Below are 18468 nucleotides of genomic sequence, written 5' to 3'. Positions count from 1 at the left end.
AAAATCACTTGAAGTGATATATGGAGAAACACGCTCTATAAGTGATTCTAATCTATTTAGAATTATTCTCAAACGAGCCCTTAATAGCTATGGTCACACATTCTGATTATTTCTCATTTTTATTTACATTTTTCATTTTTAATTAGGGTAAGGACAATATTATTATTATTTTTTGACAATTAAGGACAAAAAAAATTTATAACGCTAATTTATAGCGTTTGGTGATTTCACCTCACCGTCCAAAAACTTTAATAAATAAAGAAGACTGAAAATAAAAACAGACCAGTAGCCATGGATGACTAAGACTTGCACAAGTCAAAGGCGTCAACTCACAAATCTCCCTCAATTTACCATTTAAACGACCGCTAATTGACTAAACTAAAGTATTTGAATATAAGTACTCTTAATAAACAATAAGCCCATGTCTCTTCCAAGAATCAGAAGCTCTATGGCTCCGAATTCGATTCTTTGTCCCACTTCCTATTTGAATCTCAGACTTTTTGTGTGTTTTTTATGCTTAATTAGCCATTGTTGTTCATATGGCGAACAGGGTCCGTACAATAGCTTCACTGTCTCCAGCTTTAGCTACCCACCAACCACGGTTGGGCCCTCTGGGTTCCGCTATATTAGAGGTGAATGAGTAGCTTTTCAATAACCCTTTTAGAAATTTGATTGATTCATTTGGTTCTTATATGGTTTGGGACGGAGTATGGGGTTTAATATTTGATGGGTCGTAGTCAAAATGTTGAATTTATATTTATTTGAAGAGTTGTGGGAATTTTTGTAAGTGTATTGATTTTGGTTTTACTGTTGTTAAATTATACTATGTTTCTAGTTTTGAGATTGTTTGGTTTGAAAAGTTCTTAACTTTTTCTGTGATCATGTTTGAAACCAAGTCTGGAAAATATATCTTTCTGGTTCTTGGCTTGGGATTGGTTGAATCACAAGCAAGCTTATTTCAGTATTTTATTTGTATGTCAATTATCATGTGATGAGTGATTTGTTTAAATGGCAGTTTTATTTTAAACTCAGCATCATATATCTAATCGATAATTACTCAATATCTTACTGGTTTTGGTGTTTTGCCTTGTTCTAGTTGAATTGCCACCATGGTTCTCGTCAATGTCAGTGGCAATGAACTCGGACGTACACCGTGTAAGTATATGTTTATCAGGGTTTAAATCTTCCACTTCTCCTTTTGTGAAAGTTGATTCCAAAATGAAAGTTGTTTTCTGGATTGATTTTTTCCCCAATTGCTTTTCTATTCATACGCACTTTACTTTTTCACTGTTACATTGTATTAATGAAATTGGAGTTTTGCTATGAAACAAGCCTCTAGATCCGTCAAAATTATTATTTAATACATTTTGATTACTTTGCATCCTTGCTCATGGTTCATACTATTCTCAGGCTACTGGAGACATAGCAAAGGTTCCTAAAAGTACATTGCCATTGATTTGCTTCAGAGATGGTAGCCCCCCACTGCCGGATTTCAACAGTTCACTAATGGATTCAGGTCATCTCACCTAGATTTAGATAAAGGGTTGGATTAAACTGAAGTGTGTGTGGACAAATATTACTCCATAGTCTCCATCCATGTGCATACTTCTTTGACTTTGTGCTCGATCTAGTGCTTTGTATCCCGTAATATTACATTTCTGATCAACATGCATGTCAAAAGTATTCCACGAGAGCTTAACTTGACACATACCTATACCTCAGGAGAGTCAAGACTGCAAAGTCTGCCATGATTAATTTCCTTTTCTTCGAATTGGCATTACGAATTCCCAAAGGTTCTACTTGCTGAGTCATTATGACAAAATGGTTCCTTTCTAGTACTTTATATGCTTTGGTCGCATGTCTCTGGTTAATCAGCTACAGTTCGTGCACCCGACATTGTTTCTCAACTATTACTTAACACGAATGCATCAGAATGCTTCTGCTTAATCAATTAATTACAGATGGTATACTTAAACAATCTGTTTGACTATTGCAAACTACTGTTTTTTAGTTTAGATGCATTTAGATTTTCAGTTGTGCATTCTACTTGAATTATGATTGAAAAGATTATTGAATGGATATTCTACTATGGCAGTTCTAGTTCCCCATTACAATGGTTCATTTAAGGGAATAGAAGCTCTTCAGAGTTCAGAGCAGTGCTATCCCATGCAAAAAAAATTTACAGTGAAGTTGACAAATGAGCAGGTCTATCGTCAATTCCTTTACTTATTCTTTGTATCATAAGTTAAATATATAATATTGGAGAGGGAATATGCTGATGGAACAATTCAGTAGTTCGTTCATGATTCTTTTCTTGTTTTTGGTAAAAAATTTATTTTCTATATACCCAAAAAAAAAAATATTTGTGGGTCTTACAAAACTGTTGTTCAGATTTCTCCAGGAGTTTGGTATTTTGGTCTTTTCAATGGCATTGGACCTACAAGGACACAATCAAAGATGGTATATTTTATTATCCTTAGATTTTTTACATTATTTTTATCACTTGTTTCTGATATCTACCACTTTATGTTTTACATTTGTTTTGTGTTATGCTATGCCTTTTGGGAAGTCTGTAGTTATGTTGATCCCATCTCTCATCAAAATAATATAAAGGAAGATGAAAAGGGCCGATAATTTTTCTTTCTTTTCTATTGTTTATCATATAAATATCAACATCGTGATGAACAGGTAATAGGGAAATGTGCATGGTATTCATGCTAAAAAATTCATGCTCAAAAATGAAAATTGTGTGAAAAACAAAACCACTTCAGAAGTTGAAGCTAATTGAGTGGTTATTCATGTTGGGTTAATGGGAGCTGTATTTTTGGTACCCCATAGAAGGCATTAGAATCTGCTCAAGTGCAACTTTTTGTTGCATTGGTAGTGAAATGAAGGAAAGTCCAAAAACTGTATCTTGAAGTTGATATCTGATAGATTAACCTGCCTCTGCATAGAAGGCATTAGAATCTGAGTGGTTGTTCATGTTGAGTTAATAGGAGCTGTATTTTGGTACCCCATAGAAGGCATTAGAATCTGCTCAAGTGCAACTTTTTGTTGCATTGGTAGTGAAATGAAGGAAAGTCCACAAACTATTTCTTAAAGTTGATATCTGAAAGATGAACCTGTCTCTGCTGATGCCAGTTCCAGGGAATCCTAATAGACTGTAGTTTTGGTTTTTCTTTTTTAGTTTATCTATTTATTTCTGTTTTTCAGTGAAGGGTATTGTATAATCATGAATTTTACATTAATTTGAATACTTAATTAAGTCTATGATGCTAACATTGCAGATTAATCGTGCTCCAGCTTACTCCTTCAGTGCCAACATCACTGTGGAAGGATGTACAACCCTAACCACGTGGGGCCCAGACTGCAATCAGACAATTAACCCACTTTCTTGTGCTCTATCTGACAGCTACAGTCCTGCAGACAATTCTTCAGAAGCTGGTTTTTACAACCAGACAATTGAATATGTGATTTCGTGCAAAAACAATTTTGACACTTCTTGTCATAGAGATGGAGAGCCAAAATTCTACTCTTTGGATGTAGTGGGAGTATCACAAGAGTTAAAAATTGTTGCAATTGATGTTTGGTTAAATGAAACATCATCGAATAAAACCAAGAATGCCAGTGGTATTAATTTAATTTGTTTTGCACGGCATGGTGCAATACCTTCAGAAACTGTGCATGACTATTCCAGCAGTATAAACAAATCCCCAATAGTCATACCCTTTCCAATGGTTGGTCGCTGGTACATTACTATTTTACCTGTCAACCTCTCAAAAGAACTTGGAGGGAGTTCAGATACTGACATGAAAGTTTGCTACTTCATGGAATCAAAACTGCTTGAATGTCCAGTGGGAAAGGCTGGAGCAAATTGTACGAGGGAAATGTACAACCTTCAGGTGAGTGTGCTGATAAATGTGTTTCCGCTTATGTGAAAGTTCTGGAAAATATTAATTTCTTTAAAGTACTAGATTATTTGTTTGATTCCACAATACAGAAATTTTCTGAGGAGGACATCCGACCTTTGGATGTATTTTGTGTTGATATTGTCAATAATGTATCGATAACATGGCGGTACTTTTTTTTTTTGCCAAGGTTCAGGTTACTTTGAACAATGTTTAGAAAATGGGTTTCAAAGAACATTCTGCATGTTGCCATATTAGATGAATTTACGTAATTTAGATTTTCTTATTCATGTTAGTTTCTCTTTAAAGAGAGTTTACAAATAGATTAATTGCTGCAGTATTTTATCTTTATCTTGATGCTTCAAGAAACCTATTGGCAGGAATTATGTATTGACAATCTGAGAATGGTTGTCTGCAGACGGCTCTGAGGAAAGGTTCAGGCTACTTTGAATCCTATTATTTACCTGTCAGTGAAAAAGTGTCTCCTGATTCAGCCAATTTTCCTCTTGATTCGCTTTTAACCAATTCCTCGCTTCATGGAGAACCAGACGAAACATGGACTTACTTTACTTTGGACATTCCTCGTGGTGCAGCTGGAGGAAATATCCACATTCGATTAGCATCAGATGCAAAAATTAATTATGAAGTATATGCTAGATTTGGCGGATTACCGTCTCTTACTAGCTGGGACTATTATTTTGCCAACAAGACAAGCAGTAGTGTTGGCTCCATGTTTTTCAACTTGTATAATTCAAGTGAAAACAAAGTTGATTTTTACATATTGTATATTAGAGAAGGTACTTGGGGTTTTGGACTAAGGCATCTCAACACCACCAGTGGTGTGTCCAAATTTCAGACTACCATGTCTATTTCCCTTGAAAGATGCCCAAGACGATGCTCCTCACATGGGAGATGCGATACCAGCTTAGAAGTTAGTGGATTAACAACATACAGGTTTATGTTCAACCCTACCCTTACCCTTTTTTCTTATCTAATATGTTTAAATTTAATTTTTTCGAATGTCTTTATTTTAAATTTCTTTGTTGGAGAGATAGCTGACACCTAGATTTGTAATCTTTCCAGAGTCACTATGATCAGTATGATTTGGTAACATAATTTTTTTTTCTCACAGCTACTGCTCATGTGATCGAGACCATGGAGGCTTTGACTGTAGCATTGAACTTGTATCACATCATGGTATGTATTATGTCAAATTTATATGAAATTGTTGTCTAGGCAACTGGTCTTTGTTGACTTTTGTTTCCCTCCGTTGACTTTTTGTTAACTTTTGTTCCCCTCCGGACTCGATGAATGCCCTCCATTGATGGATCAAACTACTTCAGGGCCCTGTTAACTTTCCATAGTTCTTAGCTACGTGAGACAATACTTAGAAAAAAAAAGACTTTGAAGTGGTTTTATTTTATTTAACATAGATATTAATCACATTGTAAACTAGTTCCACGAGTCAGTATTATGCTCAACAATTGTTCTTTTACCTATTTCTCTGGCTGAAAATTGGCTTAGGGCACGTATGGCAATCAATTTTTCTTATTGCGTCAAATGCTGCAGCAGCACTTCCTGCCTTTTGGGCCCTTCGACAGAAGGTAATGCTCTTGTAACTTATCTTTGAATTTGATTCACAATAACTAAAGTCTTCTTGAATAAAAAAGCAATAATATACTTTGGCTTATATAAGAAATACTTCTTGAAGTGAACAGTTTTTCCAATTAGATTATCATAAAAGGAGTTTGAACTGATACCAACGAGAGTGAATTCTTATATTTGAAAAACTACAGAGAAGTATAGTGATTATGAAAACTCAAGTAGGTTCAGTAATTTTTTATTTTTTTAGTGATACCAGGGTAGGTTTCTTGTATTTGTACCAACTCTTTGATAACTGAACCTCAATTACTTATCCAACTGGAAACCTTTTTTTCTTTTCTTTTGACAAGGAAACCATGATTTCTATATATAGGCATTGGCAGAGTGGATAATATTTACATCTAGCGGAATTGCAAGTGGAATATATCATGCATGTGATGTGGGAACCTGGTGTCCTCTGGGCTTTGGAGTCTTACAGGTGCACTTCTTTCTCTCTTTTCCTTCTTAAAGATATAATTATGGTCAAACCTAGGGGTGGGCATGGGTTGGGTTGGGTCGGTTTTTGTCTCAACCTGTAACCCAACCCAAACATATCGGTTTGTGATTTCCTGGATCCAAGACCCGCTCATTACAAGGCCAACCCAAACCAACCCAACCCTCTTGTGATTGGGTTGGGCGGTTAGGTTAGGTTAACTCAAAATTGTGCCCATCCCTAGGTTTTGGTCCTAACCCCAACCCAACTCATACATAGCGGCTTATGATTTCTTGGACCCAAGACCCGCTCGTTATTAGGCCAACCCAACCTCTTATAATCGGGTCGGTCGGTTTGGTTGGGTTGACCCGAAATTGTGCCCACCCCGAGTCAAACATTTGTTTTACATATTATAGAAAGATAATATTCTCAAAGATTTGGTGCTACAAACTTGTGAAGACACTAGTAAAATAGAATAAACAATGAGAACAGAATATGCAAAATAATGGCAAATGCGTAGGGGCATTTGAAGTTAGTGTTCAATCGTTTAAGAGATGGGTTTTTTCATGTGATAGAGAGTGAGATCCGTATTATTAAGCAGTAATTTACATTGTGCTAAAGCTCTCTCTCGCTCTCTCACCCCATGATGCTTAGTTGCCACAGTATGAATTCTCTCTCTCTCTCGTTGTTTGTAGTTAGAATAGTATTGATTAGTTATCTTGAATTTTCAGTTCATGGACTTCTGGCTCTCTTTCATGGCCGTAGTGAGCACATTTGTGTACCTAGGTACACTCGATGAAGGTCTTAAGAGAGCAGTACACACAGCCGTTGCAATCCTTACTGCCCTTATGGCATATACTAAGGCCACCAGGTACCTTCGGTTGATGGACATAAGATTCAGTGCATTTTAAATCATGCATCTAACCATGTTGAACTTTGCAGGCCAGCCAACATTATTCTTGTAATGGCAATTGGCACCGTGGCTCTTCTTATTGGATGGCTGGTAGAATTGTCAACCAAGTGTAGGTCATTTTCCTTTTCGATCAGATTCTCCTTAAATATGCATGAGAGGTGGGTTTCTTAACTATATCAATCATTAAGCATTGCCAAGAAAATTTATCTATTTCAGCTAAATATGTAATCAATACATTTAAAAAGAAACCCTCAAGACTTTTGTTAAGTACATTAATTTGATTTGTTGAATAAGTTTCTTTTTCTCTACTACTTACATTTCATTTTTGAATGACCAATGCCATAAATTTTGTGCACACATATGATATACCTCACTGTCAATTTATGACCGAAGAATTATAATAAAAGCAATCCTTCCAACATTTAGATGTTATTTTGAACTAGCATGGACTGAGCAGGCATCTTCAATGAGCTCAAACCCTGTTTGAGTTTAATAGCCCTACTGGATAAGTTGCGGATACCCCTTTGCCCTTAAGTATAATAGAAATTTTGTGGTGCCAATTTTGTAGTTGTGATTATCTATTCGACTTTGTTTTCTAAACTACCAAGGATTACACAGGTTGCAAGCAGTTAGGGGGTGGCTCAAGAATCTTTTTAAGACGATTGTTAGAAGATTTCGCTGGGGCTTTGTACTTGCAGGTGTAACTGCATTAGCCATGGCAGTAATTAGTTGGATACTGGAGAGCAGTGAAAGCTACTGGGTTTGGCACAGGTACATATAATGAAAATCTCTCTCTCTCTCTCTCTCTCTCTCTCTCTCTCTCTCTCTCTCTCTCTCTCTCTCTCTCATGATTGTTGCATAAAATGATCTGCAGCATTTGGCATATCACAATATATACATCTTCCTTCTTCTTCCTTTGCTCAAAAGCAAGTACTGCAAGTACGGTAGATACGGAGAATCAAGCACTCCCGAATGGAGCCTATGAGTTGACTCGACAGGATTCATTTCCAAGAGGTCAATAAAAAGCAGAAGAATAGTAAGAGCATTTTTGCAGAGTTAAGGTTATAGAGAAAAGAAATTATATTTTTTTGTTAATAGAAAAAGGTGAGAATTTGCTGCAAAGAGATGAAGACTTGTCCGATTGCATCCCTGAAGCAATTTTCTTGATAACCAATTAAAAGGCATTTGCTTTTCATGAAATTCTGGCCCCCATTTTCTTTCTTGGTAAAATGTTTTGGGAGATAGTTGGTTTGTGAATATCTTTCTGTATACATAGGCAGTAGTATAAGTTTGGGGGCAGATGAGAAATGTTATTGTAGGCCTTGGGTGGAAAATTGTTACATGAATGACAAAGATGAGTGCGATTTTTGGTCATGCTATTATAAAAAATGTATATTTCCCAAATGACTATTTCTTTTTTGGATCTTTTATGAAAACAGGGCAGTTTAGAATAAGTCTTTTTGACTTGGCTTTTGCTTTGTCAATTTAGAATAAGTCTTCCTGAAACTCTTCTGGTTGTCACCGCCTGAATGAGTCGTCTTGCATGGCCATGTGGACCAAAAGATTGTATAAAACAACACAAACCACAACTTCTTAGAAATAGGAAGAGATGGTGACAAAGAAAAAGACAGTAAATAAAAAAAATATTTGGCCCTAATTAAAAGAATACACTCATATCGTCTTCAATACCTTAGACAAAAGCAATAAACCAAAATACACTCGAAATCAGGATTTCCTATTGATCTGGCTGCTCTATACACAAACCAAACCTAACAAATTGCCTTGGGTATCAAAACAAGCTGATTGTGTTTTTTTGTTTCAAAGTGACGGCTTCATAACTATTTTTCAAGAATTTATTTGGCTTCCTACTCAACTTGCTCATGCATTTACTGTATGCTTCTTCTTTGTAAAACCCAAGCCTCTTGGTTTTCCCATTTCTGGTAAACCTTTACATTCCATGCGAAGTCCTCAGGCTCTCACTCTTGTCATGTTTAAGTGCTCATTTGCGAACGAGAGGAAAATGAACGGAAGATAGGAGGTGCCACCTCTCTGTAATCCTTACGGATGTTCCAGAGGATCTCTGCGCATCTCCTCATGCTAGGGCGACTCTGTCGCCGTGGAGCCACGCATTGTAAGGCCAGTTCAAGAATCTTTTCAATGGCTAAATTATTTGCCGCAGTCTGTTCAAGCCTAGGATCCAAAATTGAAAGAGCATCTCCGTCAGTAAACTTCTTCATGGCCTGCAAAACCAACTTGAGTCATGCTTTACATTCTCGTGTAGGTTAATATGTGGAAGGGATCTTAAATGAAAAAATAATTTTTTAAGGAGTGAAAAAGATAAGGAGTTCACACCCATTTTGCAGTTATCCGTTCCTTGAGTTCCCGTTTTGGTTCGATGGGACGCCTGCCTGTAACTAGTTCAACCATTAGTACACCAAATGAGTAAACATCACTCTTGTCTGTAAGTTGATAGGTTCTCAGGTACTCTGGGTCCAAGTAGCCAGCGGTTCCTTTAACTTGAGTAGAAACATGGGTGTCACCTGAATCGCTATCAGCGGCAAGCCTAGCAAAACCAAAGTCAGCTACCTTGGCCCTGAAGTTTTCTGTTAGGAGAATGTTGGAAGATTTTATGTCTCTATGAATGATAGGATGATCTGTCAAGGAAACCCAAGCACGGTCCGGTTAGTTCCCCCTCACACAAATTCTATACTCTTAGAGCAGAACAACTTTTATTTTCTGTGCTTCTACCAGGGTCTTACCTGTGTACATATGAAGATAGGTGACGGCATGGGCCACATCAATTGCAATGTCAAGCCGTGCTGCGAGGTCAAGAATGTCGCCACGCATACCTGCATTATGCCTTGCATTACATTTCAGGCGCTCAAGGACATGCATCAATGAGGAAAAGTGCACAAAGAAACATGCTCTTATGTACATGGGTATAGACAAAGGGAGAGGGGGAGAGAGAGAGGGTACACAAATAGAACTTACAATCCAAATGTTCTCTGAGGGTTCCATTAGGAACATACTCAACAACAACAACTTTTTCATCTTCATCCTCCACATACCCATAGAACTTGACCAAACTCAAATGTTCCACCTGTGCCAGCATTCTAATCTCACTTTGGAATTCCACACCCAAATGCTTGTCATATACACTCTGCAAACAAAGGTAACAGCGTACTTGTTAGCCATATAATAATCATAAGACCAGGAATTAAATTAGTGTAAATAACTTCTACCCAACCTTTTTAGCACGTTTGATTGCAACAACGGTCCCATCTTCCAGTGTCCCCTTATAAACTGTCCCAAAACCACCTTGTCCAATCTTGAAAGAGGGAGAGAAGTTCTTTGTGGCCTTGTTTATTTCTTCCATGGTGAACTTTACATTCCCAGGCTCTCTCTCATGCTTTGAGTTGTTTGAACTGGCATAGACGCCACGACTTGAACTACGTCTTCTCTCAGTCCCAGCTCCCGAAGCATCCGAAAATACTAAGAAATTAACTAAGTTGTTCAGTCTGCGACATAATACAAAAATAATAAAGGCAAATACAAAAAAGTGGTTAGCTGGTCACTGTAATTCCATTAACAACTTCGACCCCTGCCGTCTGTGAAACATTTTCGAAAAATAATCCATAATCGCCGTTTGCGCTGTTTGGTTGCTGAGAAAATGTTGTGAATGAAAGGAAAACCGCTATTCAAGAATTTAACATATATAAACTTTGAAAAATCTTGAGGACCAAATGAAACGTCCGTTTTAAACTCAGTCTAATGATAATCACCTTAACGAAGAGACATGACATTTCTAAAATTTCATTTTTCTTTCCTTTTTCCACAATGTTTCTCAGCAATCAAACACAACCCAGAAAAGAAAAGCAAGTTCAAGTACCAGATCGTGACTCAGAATCTTCAAAAAGTCTCTACTTTTTCCCAAACTCAGCTAAAACTCGTCAAAACACAAAATTACAGAAATGGAATACCAGAGGGAGCTTTGAACTCTGCAGAATCAGCGAAGCTCACGGAACTCCTGGTCTCCGGTGGAGTGAAGCATGAGACGAAGACTCCGGCGACGGAGCGGGCGGCGACTGCGACCACGCCCCGGCCTGAGCCGGACTTCCTTTCGGTTGAGGCGACGGAGTAGGACGAGCTCGGCGACGGCGAGTAAAAAAACCGATCCGGCGTGCTCCGCGGCTCGGAGCTAGGGCGCCGGCGTCCAGACGACGGGTTTTGGCTCATTTAGTTAGAGAGAGAGAGAGAGAGAGAGAGAGAGGGACGTAGACGTAGAAATGGCGGGTAGTTGTTGTGAGCTGTGAAAGTATAGAGTGAGAGAAAGAGGGAGACGAGAAGACTTTGATTTTTCAAAAGACCCGTGAGGCTAACGTGCGCCATTGAGGTTTCACGCGTGTTAAGGAGTAGGACCATGAAATTAACTGGACATGTTCCAATTAATGTCGATTTTAATTTTTATTTATAAAATAATAATTTTAAATGAAAATTTTGCTTCTATTTTTTGTGTGGTTACAGTTTGAACAAGTCGGTGCAAAAACATTGTCCCGACAGATTTTATTTATGTAACATGTAAATCGTAATACCAAACATGCTTGTCTTGGATATGAGTAAAAATATTATTTTGTGCACAACTCCTACCCAACAAAATTACAAATCATAATTGATAGATATGATGATGACAGCGTAGTCACAATCACATCCGTGGTACATAATTGATGTAACAAAGTATTTTCTTTGTTGGGAAATTTCACCGTACAAATTCGTATTTATGGAGAATGCGATTGTAGTTGTTATAGATAGATAGATCTCTTATTTATGGAGAATACGGTTGTAGTTGTTATAGATAGATCTCTGTATCTAGGGTATAGATTAATTTGTACGGAGAAATATCAAGTTATGATCACTTTGATTACAAGTTAATCAAGTATATCAATCCAACAACACCAAAAGGGTGAATTTCAAGGACAGAATTCTGCAGTTTGTTGAATATTGCCAGAAGTTCAAGGAAACCCTTCCACCCAACATTCTCTTTTATTAGGAAGAAGACAGGTTAATCAAATTATAATTTATTTTGGGTTGAGACTGATAGAATTAGACACATTATATGGGGTGAAATGATGTGACTGCCCAACAATTATATTTTTAATCGGTTAAATTGGCTTAATGTTATTTTATTAACTTTGATTATGCCAAGAAGTGTGCCACCCAAAGGTAATATGCTAGTGGCCAAATAAAAAACTTCAACTTATCCATACGGCAATGATGATGAAGGAAGGAAATTTTACATAAACAAAACTTAAGATATGGAGGAAGCCACAAGCACTCGAAGAAATAAACAAAGGAAGCATTTGATGGCAACTGGCTTGGTGGCAAGGTGGAATAATAGTTTAATCATAGCAAGTTGCAACTGGAGCAATTCTCATTCTCTATAAATAGAGATGTTGTCGTAGAAGAGAAGCTCCACAACTTCTTGAGCTTTCTTCTTCCTCCTCTCTAAATTTCTGCTTTAGTTTTATTTTACGGGGAACTAACTCCCAGGGAGAAAGCTTTTAATATGATTGTGTGATGTGAATATGGATTTTCAGATTCCATTCCATGAAAACTTGGTAACAATTGAATCATACCCGGTTTAAAATTAAAATTATTATCATTCATAGGAAAGATAATACAAGATGGCACACTTCTTCGGGTAGGATGTAAATAATCATGCAATGTTCTAACATGTGGATTATCATAGTGTATATTCCTAGCACCATCATTTTCATTATGAACACTATGATTATCTTCAATTTGAGGAATTGGTTTATTGTTTTCATCATTTTCAGCAATTTCTGACAATCCTAAGTCAAAAAGAAAATTTTAAAAAACAAAAACAACTTCAGGTTCTAATTGAGGTGTTTCTACAAATCTACCAATTTTATCACGAGTTCTCGTACATAAAAATAAAATAAAATTTTCTTACATAAAGTAAATAAATAAATAAACAACAGCAAATTAAAAACAAAAACAAAACAAATAAATATAAAATAAAATATTAACAATGAGATGAGTTTGGAAAGAGTACCAACTAGGAGTGCAAATCGTGCAGCTCATGCAGCGGCGTCAATAGGTAACAGGGCTATGGAACTGCAAAGTTGGGTCGACAGACCACCATTGTCTCTCGTTGGGGTTCTAACTTCTGATGGTTTGCCTTGTCCACCTCATGAGGCATCTGTTGTTTAGTTTTATTATCTCTTAGTAGCTAGTTTGCAGGGTAGGGACTGTTGTTCTAGGCTCTGATGGAATCTAGCCATGTCTAGCCCTGTTTTGTTATTTGTTTCTTGCTTTCTGTTGGCTCCTCGTGGCTTTAGCCTTCTGTTTGTATCTCTATTCCCTGTTTTGGGGTCTCTTGAATACAACATGAATTCCAGACCAAAAAAAAAACAAACAAACCTCCGACCAAGGGAATCTCTGTTCTCTTTGACAAGCTGCTCCCAGCAACGGTGCCAATTGATTTGATCGGTAGAATGCCTTACGTGCATGTTAGGGAATTTGAAGAAGCTATTGGCGCCTTTTACAATGGTCAACCTAATACAATTAATTTCATAAGGTTAAAAAAATTTCCATTTTCTTTGAAATTCTTGGTCAGAGATGACTCAGGCATTATTCAACAAATATTTTCCGAATCATAGGACAATTGCTCTTAAAAAGAATATCAAATTTTTCTCAGAAGGAAAATTAAACTTTATATCAAACTTGGGAAAAATTTAAAGAGCTTTTGAATTTGTGCCCACAGCTTCAGAATTATACAACACTACATGCCTCAATGAATTTTGATCAGCCTGCAGAACAGTGCCAAACTACTGCATCAGAGATATAAACTTTTCTCCTTCATCAGCCTGAGCAACAACCCTAGCATAGCATACACCTCTGGTGCTTGTGGGTGGGATTCATCACCCGAAACAAATGTACAAATGCCGCCGCCGATCTCCACCCAGCTACAGCCTGGAGCTTTATAATCACAACTGTGCCTCATCATCTTCCGTACTCTTGAGACTTCACCCCAATGACCTTGAGAAGAGTAGATGTTAGACATGAGAGTATAATTCACAGGCTTGTTTGGCTCCAATGCAAAAAGCTTTTCTGCTGCCCATTTTGCTAGTTCTATGTTTCCATGGACTTTGCACGCCCCCATGAATGCTCCCAAGGCGCTTGGATCAGGTTCGATTGGCATTGAGGTCAAAGCCATGAAAGCCTCGTCTAGAAGACCAGCTCGCCCAAGAAGGTCAATGAGACAGGTATAATGTTCTGAATCTGGAAAATTTTGATAGTCATTAGACATTAGTTTAAAGTAATGAAGCCCCTTCTGTATCAACCCTCCATGGCTACAAGCAGAAAGAACCGCAAGAAAAGCAATTTGATCCGGCATTATGTCATAAGCTAACATTTTCTCAAAAACCTCCGTAGCTTCTTCGGCAAGGCCGTGGAATGCATAAGCACATATCAGTGAAGTCCATGTAACTAGATCAGGCTCAACAACCAAGTTGAAACATTTAGACGCACTAGAAATACTACCACATTTGGAGTATGCAGTTATCAGAGAATTCGCAATTGATGAGAAGAAATGAAACCCAAACTTCACCATGTAAGCATGAACTTGCATAAGTTCACTGGCAGATGATACATTGCCACATGAGCTAACAATGCTAGCCAGAGTTAACTCATCAGGATACAAATGTTCCCGAAACATTTCGCGCAGAAGTCCTATAGCCTCCTTCTCTTTTCCATGTAGTCCATACCCCACGATTATAGTGGTCCACGAAACGACATTCCTGATGGACATTGCATCAAAAGCCTTCCAAGCATCACCTATGTCATCATTCTTTGCATACATATCAACAAGTGCGCTGGAAACTAGAACATCTGAATCAAAAGCCTCTCTTATAATAATCCCATGCATCTGCTTTCCCGGTTTACAGGAACCCAAAGTACGGCATGAACTTAGGAGGCTACTAAACGTAAACTCATCCCCCTTAACACCTTCCAACCTCATCAGATTGAAGACCCCAAAAGCCCCTTCGGCCAAAGAATTTGAAGCATAGCAATACACCATCACATTCCACAGAACCAAATCTCTGTACAATACAAAATCAAAAGCACACCTTGCATCTTCAACTAAACCATGCTTTGCATATAAATCAACAAGAGCACTACCCACAAAGCAATTTGAACCAAATCCCAATTTTACGACAAAACAATGCAATTGTCTACCAATCTCAACATCATTTAAATCGACGCAAACACGGAACAAACCATTAAATGTTATATCATCCGGACCAACTGCTTCTAACAACATCCTCCTAAAGTAAGAAAAACCCAGATACAACTTCGACTCATAGTTACCCCAACAGTTGACAAGCCCAGAAATCAAGGTGTTCCAAGCAACCACATTTCTCTTACGCATTTCACCAAACAGTCTCTGTGCATTATTGAAATCCTTGCATTTGACGTATACATTCAAAATTTGAATTTGCAAGGACTGCACATTATACAATCCCAACTTTACTACATGCCCATGTAGTTGTTTTCCCTCACGAAGAAAACCCATTTTGGCTGAAACCTTGAGGGCAATGGAGCAGAAGGAATGGGCCGAGTGAGGGTCATTGAAGTGGGTCGACTCGGGAACTTGCGTCAAGGCTCCGAGTCGACTGGGAGAGAAAGATGAGCTCGTTTGATGAAATGGGTCGGCGTGGTTTGGGGCGTTTGTATTGGTTTGAAATGAAACTGGACGATGGGTTAGCGGGAAATGTAACGGTCGTTTGAAATGGACGGCGGGGATTGAAGATGAGCGACATTTAGAGAGCATAGCATGACAGTTGGGTTTCTTTTGACGCCTTTTTGATCACATTGTAGCGGGAAAGGGTGACAGGTTTGTTTGATAGAATTGCTACATTAGTTTTTTAAATTTATTTCATATGAAATTGCTAATATATTAGTTTGATTGATTTTTCATTTTGATTACTTGGTCATTTTCATTTTGACAATTTTAATCATATAATTTAGTTTGGCTAGTAATCGAGTCTAAATCGTAAGTTCCGTATACTTGTAAATTCCGTAACATGAATTGATAGATTTAATGCGACAATATATGACTATCACATATGGGGACCAAAATTGGTCAAACTACGAGAACCAATAATGTAATGTATTCATTTTTAAATAAAAGAGAACAGATTATATAACGTCATTTTGGTTTATGACTTCTAAAACGTGTCAAACATGAATAACTCGATTTTGACACATAAAACATGCTTAATTGATATTATATGAAGAAAAAAAAATGAATATTTTAAGTTTTAATTTGGTATTGTGTGGATAATAGTAGAATCATATGATTAGGTTCTATGATTTGGCTAGTATGAAGATAAAGTGAAATTTTAATTTATAAGGAATATACAAAGAAATAAGGGAAATTTAGGGCCCATTTGGGATTGCTTTTTTTGGCCAAAAACTTACTTCACTTTAAAGTTAAGCAGTTTACGGTGTTTGATAAAAATAAATATCCCAATTATTTTAAAAACGGTGGCCTTTTAACAGTAGCTTTTAAAAGCAGAGATGAGCCTTTAATGAATTTTTTTAGTTTCTAAAATACCATCATTCATTTTTTTTAAATGACACCACCTCCACCACCACATTCACCACTTCTACAACCACCGCCACCGCCACCACAACAACCACCACCTCCTTCACCTCCTCCACCACGCTGCCATCGCCACCACCATCTCCACCTCCACAACCACCACCACTACCACAACCACCAACTCCACCTTCAACACCACCATCACCTTCATCTCTATCTCTTTCACCCTCACCACCACCACTACCACCACATGATTAGCACATAACACTTTCAACATCATGTATATTTTAGTCCTTATTTACAATAGTTTTATATTAAAATTTACCAAACTGTTTTAACACTGCTTTTTATACTAACAACACTTTAAAAATATTATTTACCAAACATGGAGCTACTTTACTTTATAGCTAATTATTTTTAAAGCACAACAAAAGCAACTTTTTTTTAATGTGACAATAATCCCAAACTAGACTTTAGTTTTAAGTCTTTCGTTTTACAATATGATAGCCAACTAGAACAACGCAAATTATTGGTTGAGCCATTGACACAATAAATTAAGGGCTTTTTATCACAAATGGTCCTTCAGGTTTGCGAAATTATCACCTTTCATCCCTAAGGTATTTTTGTGACACTAATGGTCCTTAACGTTACCCTCCACACATCAAAATGGTCCTTGCCGTTAGCTTCCGTTAAATTGATGACGTGACACATATGTGGAGCCTACACATACAATAGTATATAGCCACATGGCTTTAAATAAAATATATAACATTTTTTAAAACTTAAAATCCATATAAAAATTTTAAAAAGAAAATTAAGTCTTTTTATAAATAAAAAAAATATTAAAACTAAAAAACTAAAAATCTTGCAGCCATCCCCTCATCGCAGACCCACTCATCGAGCACCTTAAGCCAAGGAATTCCAAGAGCTCCAAGTGTTCAAGAAGGAAATGGCCTCTCGATTGGCGGATTTTGAAGCCAAAGAGTTGAACTTTAACTTGGTGATGAGAACTAAAGCCAAGGAATTGCAGGGCATTGTACAGGAGGTTGAGCCAAACAAACAGACATTGATTGAAGAATATGACAGAGAGATGAAATCCAACGAGCAAAAACTTGGTTCGATTCAGAAATTAGTGCTGGAGTACTCGAAAGCATTTGAATCGAAAATAAAAGATTGTAATTTGCTTGAGAGTGGGTCTGCGATGGGGGGGGGGGGCGCTGGGATAGGGAGAACGCAGAGGATGGCTGTAGGTTTTTTAGTTTTTTTATTTATAAAAAGACTTAATTTTCTTTTTAAATTTTTTATATGGATTTTAAGTTTTAAAATATTTTAAATATATTTAATATTTTATTTAAAGCCACATAGTTCTATACCATTGGATGTGTGGGCTCCACATGTGTCATATCATCAATTTAACAGAAAATTTGACGGAAGCTAACGGCAAGGACCATTTTGATGTATGGAGGGTAACGTTAAGGACCATTAGTGTCACAAAAAAACCTTAGGGACGAAAAGTGATAATTTCACAAACCTGAAGGACCATTTATGATAAAAAACACTTAATTAAGTGAGACAATTTGTATTGTATTATATTATATTATTTTATGTTTGTGTTGAATTTTCTAATTCTTTAATAATTGTGTCAAATCAGTCGACACTAAACTGCCAACTTTCAGTTGGATACATTGAAGGAGCACATATCGACATTCTTCTACAGTGCACCCTGAGATTATTATTATTTTTTTAAAAACAAATAACTTGATATTTGATATTGACAAAATAATTAACAAAATCTATATTTTTCTAAGAATTCATTCAATGATTTTTTTTTTATAAAAAGAATAATTGGTAGTTTTTTTATTGATTAATAAAATAAAAATACAAAGTAACTATACGCCGAATATGAGTAAATCTCCTCTAATGATCAAATGCAACAATATATTGA

General features: G+C 36.9%; 3 protein-coding genes across 4 annotated transcripts; 1 reads left to right on the top strand and 2 right to left on the bottom strand.

Annotated features, from left to right (window-relative positions):
- The first annotated feature begins 300 nt into the window (after positions 1-300).
- LOC110751820 (transmembrane protein-like protein) lies at positions 301-8349 on the top strand. Of its 2 annotated transcripts, none has more exons than XR_002525915.2 (14): positions 301-632; positions 1097-1155; positions 1411-1516; positions 2096-2205; positions 2392-2460; positions 3288-3902; positions 4327-4862; positions 5041-5105; positions 5433-5512; positions 5884-5988; positions 6714-6853; positions 6925-7004; positions 7514-7666; positions 7770-7907. XR_002525915.2 is itself a non-coding variant. In XM_021952343.2 (14 exons), exons 1-14 carry the CDS (start codon positions 422-424, stop codon positions 7915-7917), a joined length of 2526 nt encoding a protein of 841 aa, XP_021808035.1. In that variant the 5' UTR covers positions 303-421; the 3' UTR covers positions 7918-8349. The 2 variants fall into 2 exon arrangements, 1 of the variants encoding a protein (XP_021808035.1); XM_021952343.2 differs by having other exon boundaries at positions 303-632; positions 6925-7053; positions 7770-8349.
- Positions 8350-8521: 172 nt separating this feature from the next.
- CRCK2 (calmodulin-binding receptor-like cytoplasmic kinase 2) lies at positions 8522-11231 on the bottom strand. The gene is made up of 6 exons (XM_021952323.2): positions 10876-11231; positions 10143-10387; positions 9887-10055; positions 9655-9744; positions 9248-9549; positions 8522-9135 (listed from the first exon to the last, which is right to left on the bottom strand). Exons 1-6 carry the CDS (start codon positions 11129-11131, stop codon positions 8887-8889), a joined length of 1311 nt encoding a protein of 436 aa, XP_021808015.1. The 5' UTR covers positions 11132-11231; the 3' UTR covers positions 8522-8886.
- Positions 11232-13536: 2305 nt separating this feature from the next.
- On the bottom strand, positions 13537-15857 carry LOC110751774 (Pentatricopeptide repeat (PPR-like) superfamily protein). The gene has a single exon (XM_021952282.2). The coding sequence runs from the start codon at positions 15747-15749 to the stop codon at positions 13752-13754; it is 1998 nt and encodes a 665-aa protein (XP_021807974.1). The 5' UTR covers positions 15750-15857; the 3' UTR covers positions 13537-13751.
- Between the last annotated feature and the right edge of the window lie 2611 nt (positions 15858-18468).

This window comes from Prunus avium, chromosome 2 (assembly GCF_965620075.1).
Source record: "Prunus avium chromosome 2, drPruAviu1.hap1.1, whole genome shotgun sequence".
Classification (NCBI taxonomy): domain Eukaryota; kingdom Viridiplantae; phylum Streptophyta; class Magnoliopsida; order Rosales; family Rosaceae; genus Prunus; species Prunus avium.
The sequence above is the reverse complement of the archived record's forward strand: the minus strand, read 5'-3'. Positions and strand labels throughout refer to the sequence as shown.

Coding starts and splice junctions, on each gene's coding strand:
- LOC110751820 (XM_021952343.2), top strand. CDS start 422: ATGTCTCTTCCAAGAATCAGAAGCTCTATGGCTCCGAATTCGATTCTT. Junction 5,106..5,432: donor TGAACTTGTATCACATCATG/GTATGTATTATG, acceptor AAATTGGCTTAG/GGCACGTATGGCAATCAATT. Junction 5,513..5,883: donor TTTGGGCCCTTCGACAGAAG/GTAATGCTCTTG, acceptor TTCTATATATAG/GCATTGGCAGAGTGGATAAT.
- CRCK2 (XM_021952323.2), bottom strand. CDS start 11,131: ATGAGCCAAAACCCGTCGTCTGGACGCCGGCGCCCTAGCTCCGAGCCG. Junction 10,056..10,142: donor CAATCAAACGTGCTAAAAAG/GTTGGGTAGAAG, acceptor CTTTGTTTGCAG/AGTGTATATGACAAGCATTT. Junction 9,745..9,886: donor CCTCAGAGAACATTTGGATT/GTAAGTTCTATT, acceptor GGCATAATGCAG/GTATGCGTGGCGACATTCTT.
- LOC110751774 (XM_021952282.2), bottom strand. CDS start 15,749: ATGCTCTCTAAATGTCGCTCATCTTCAATCCCCGCCGTCCATTTCAAA.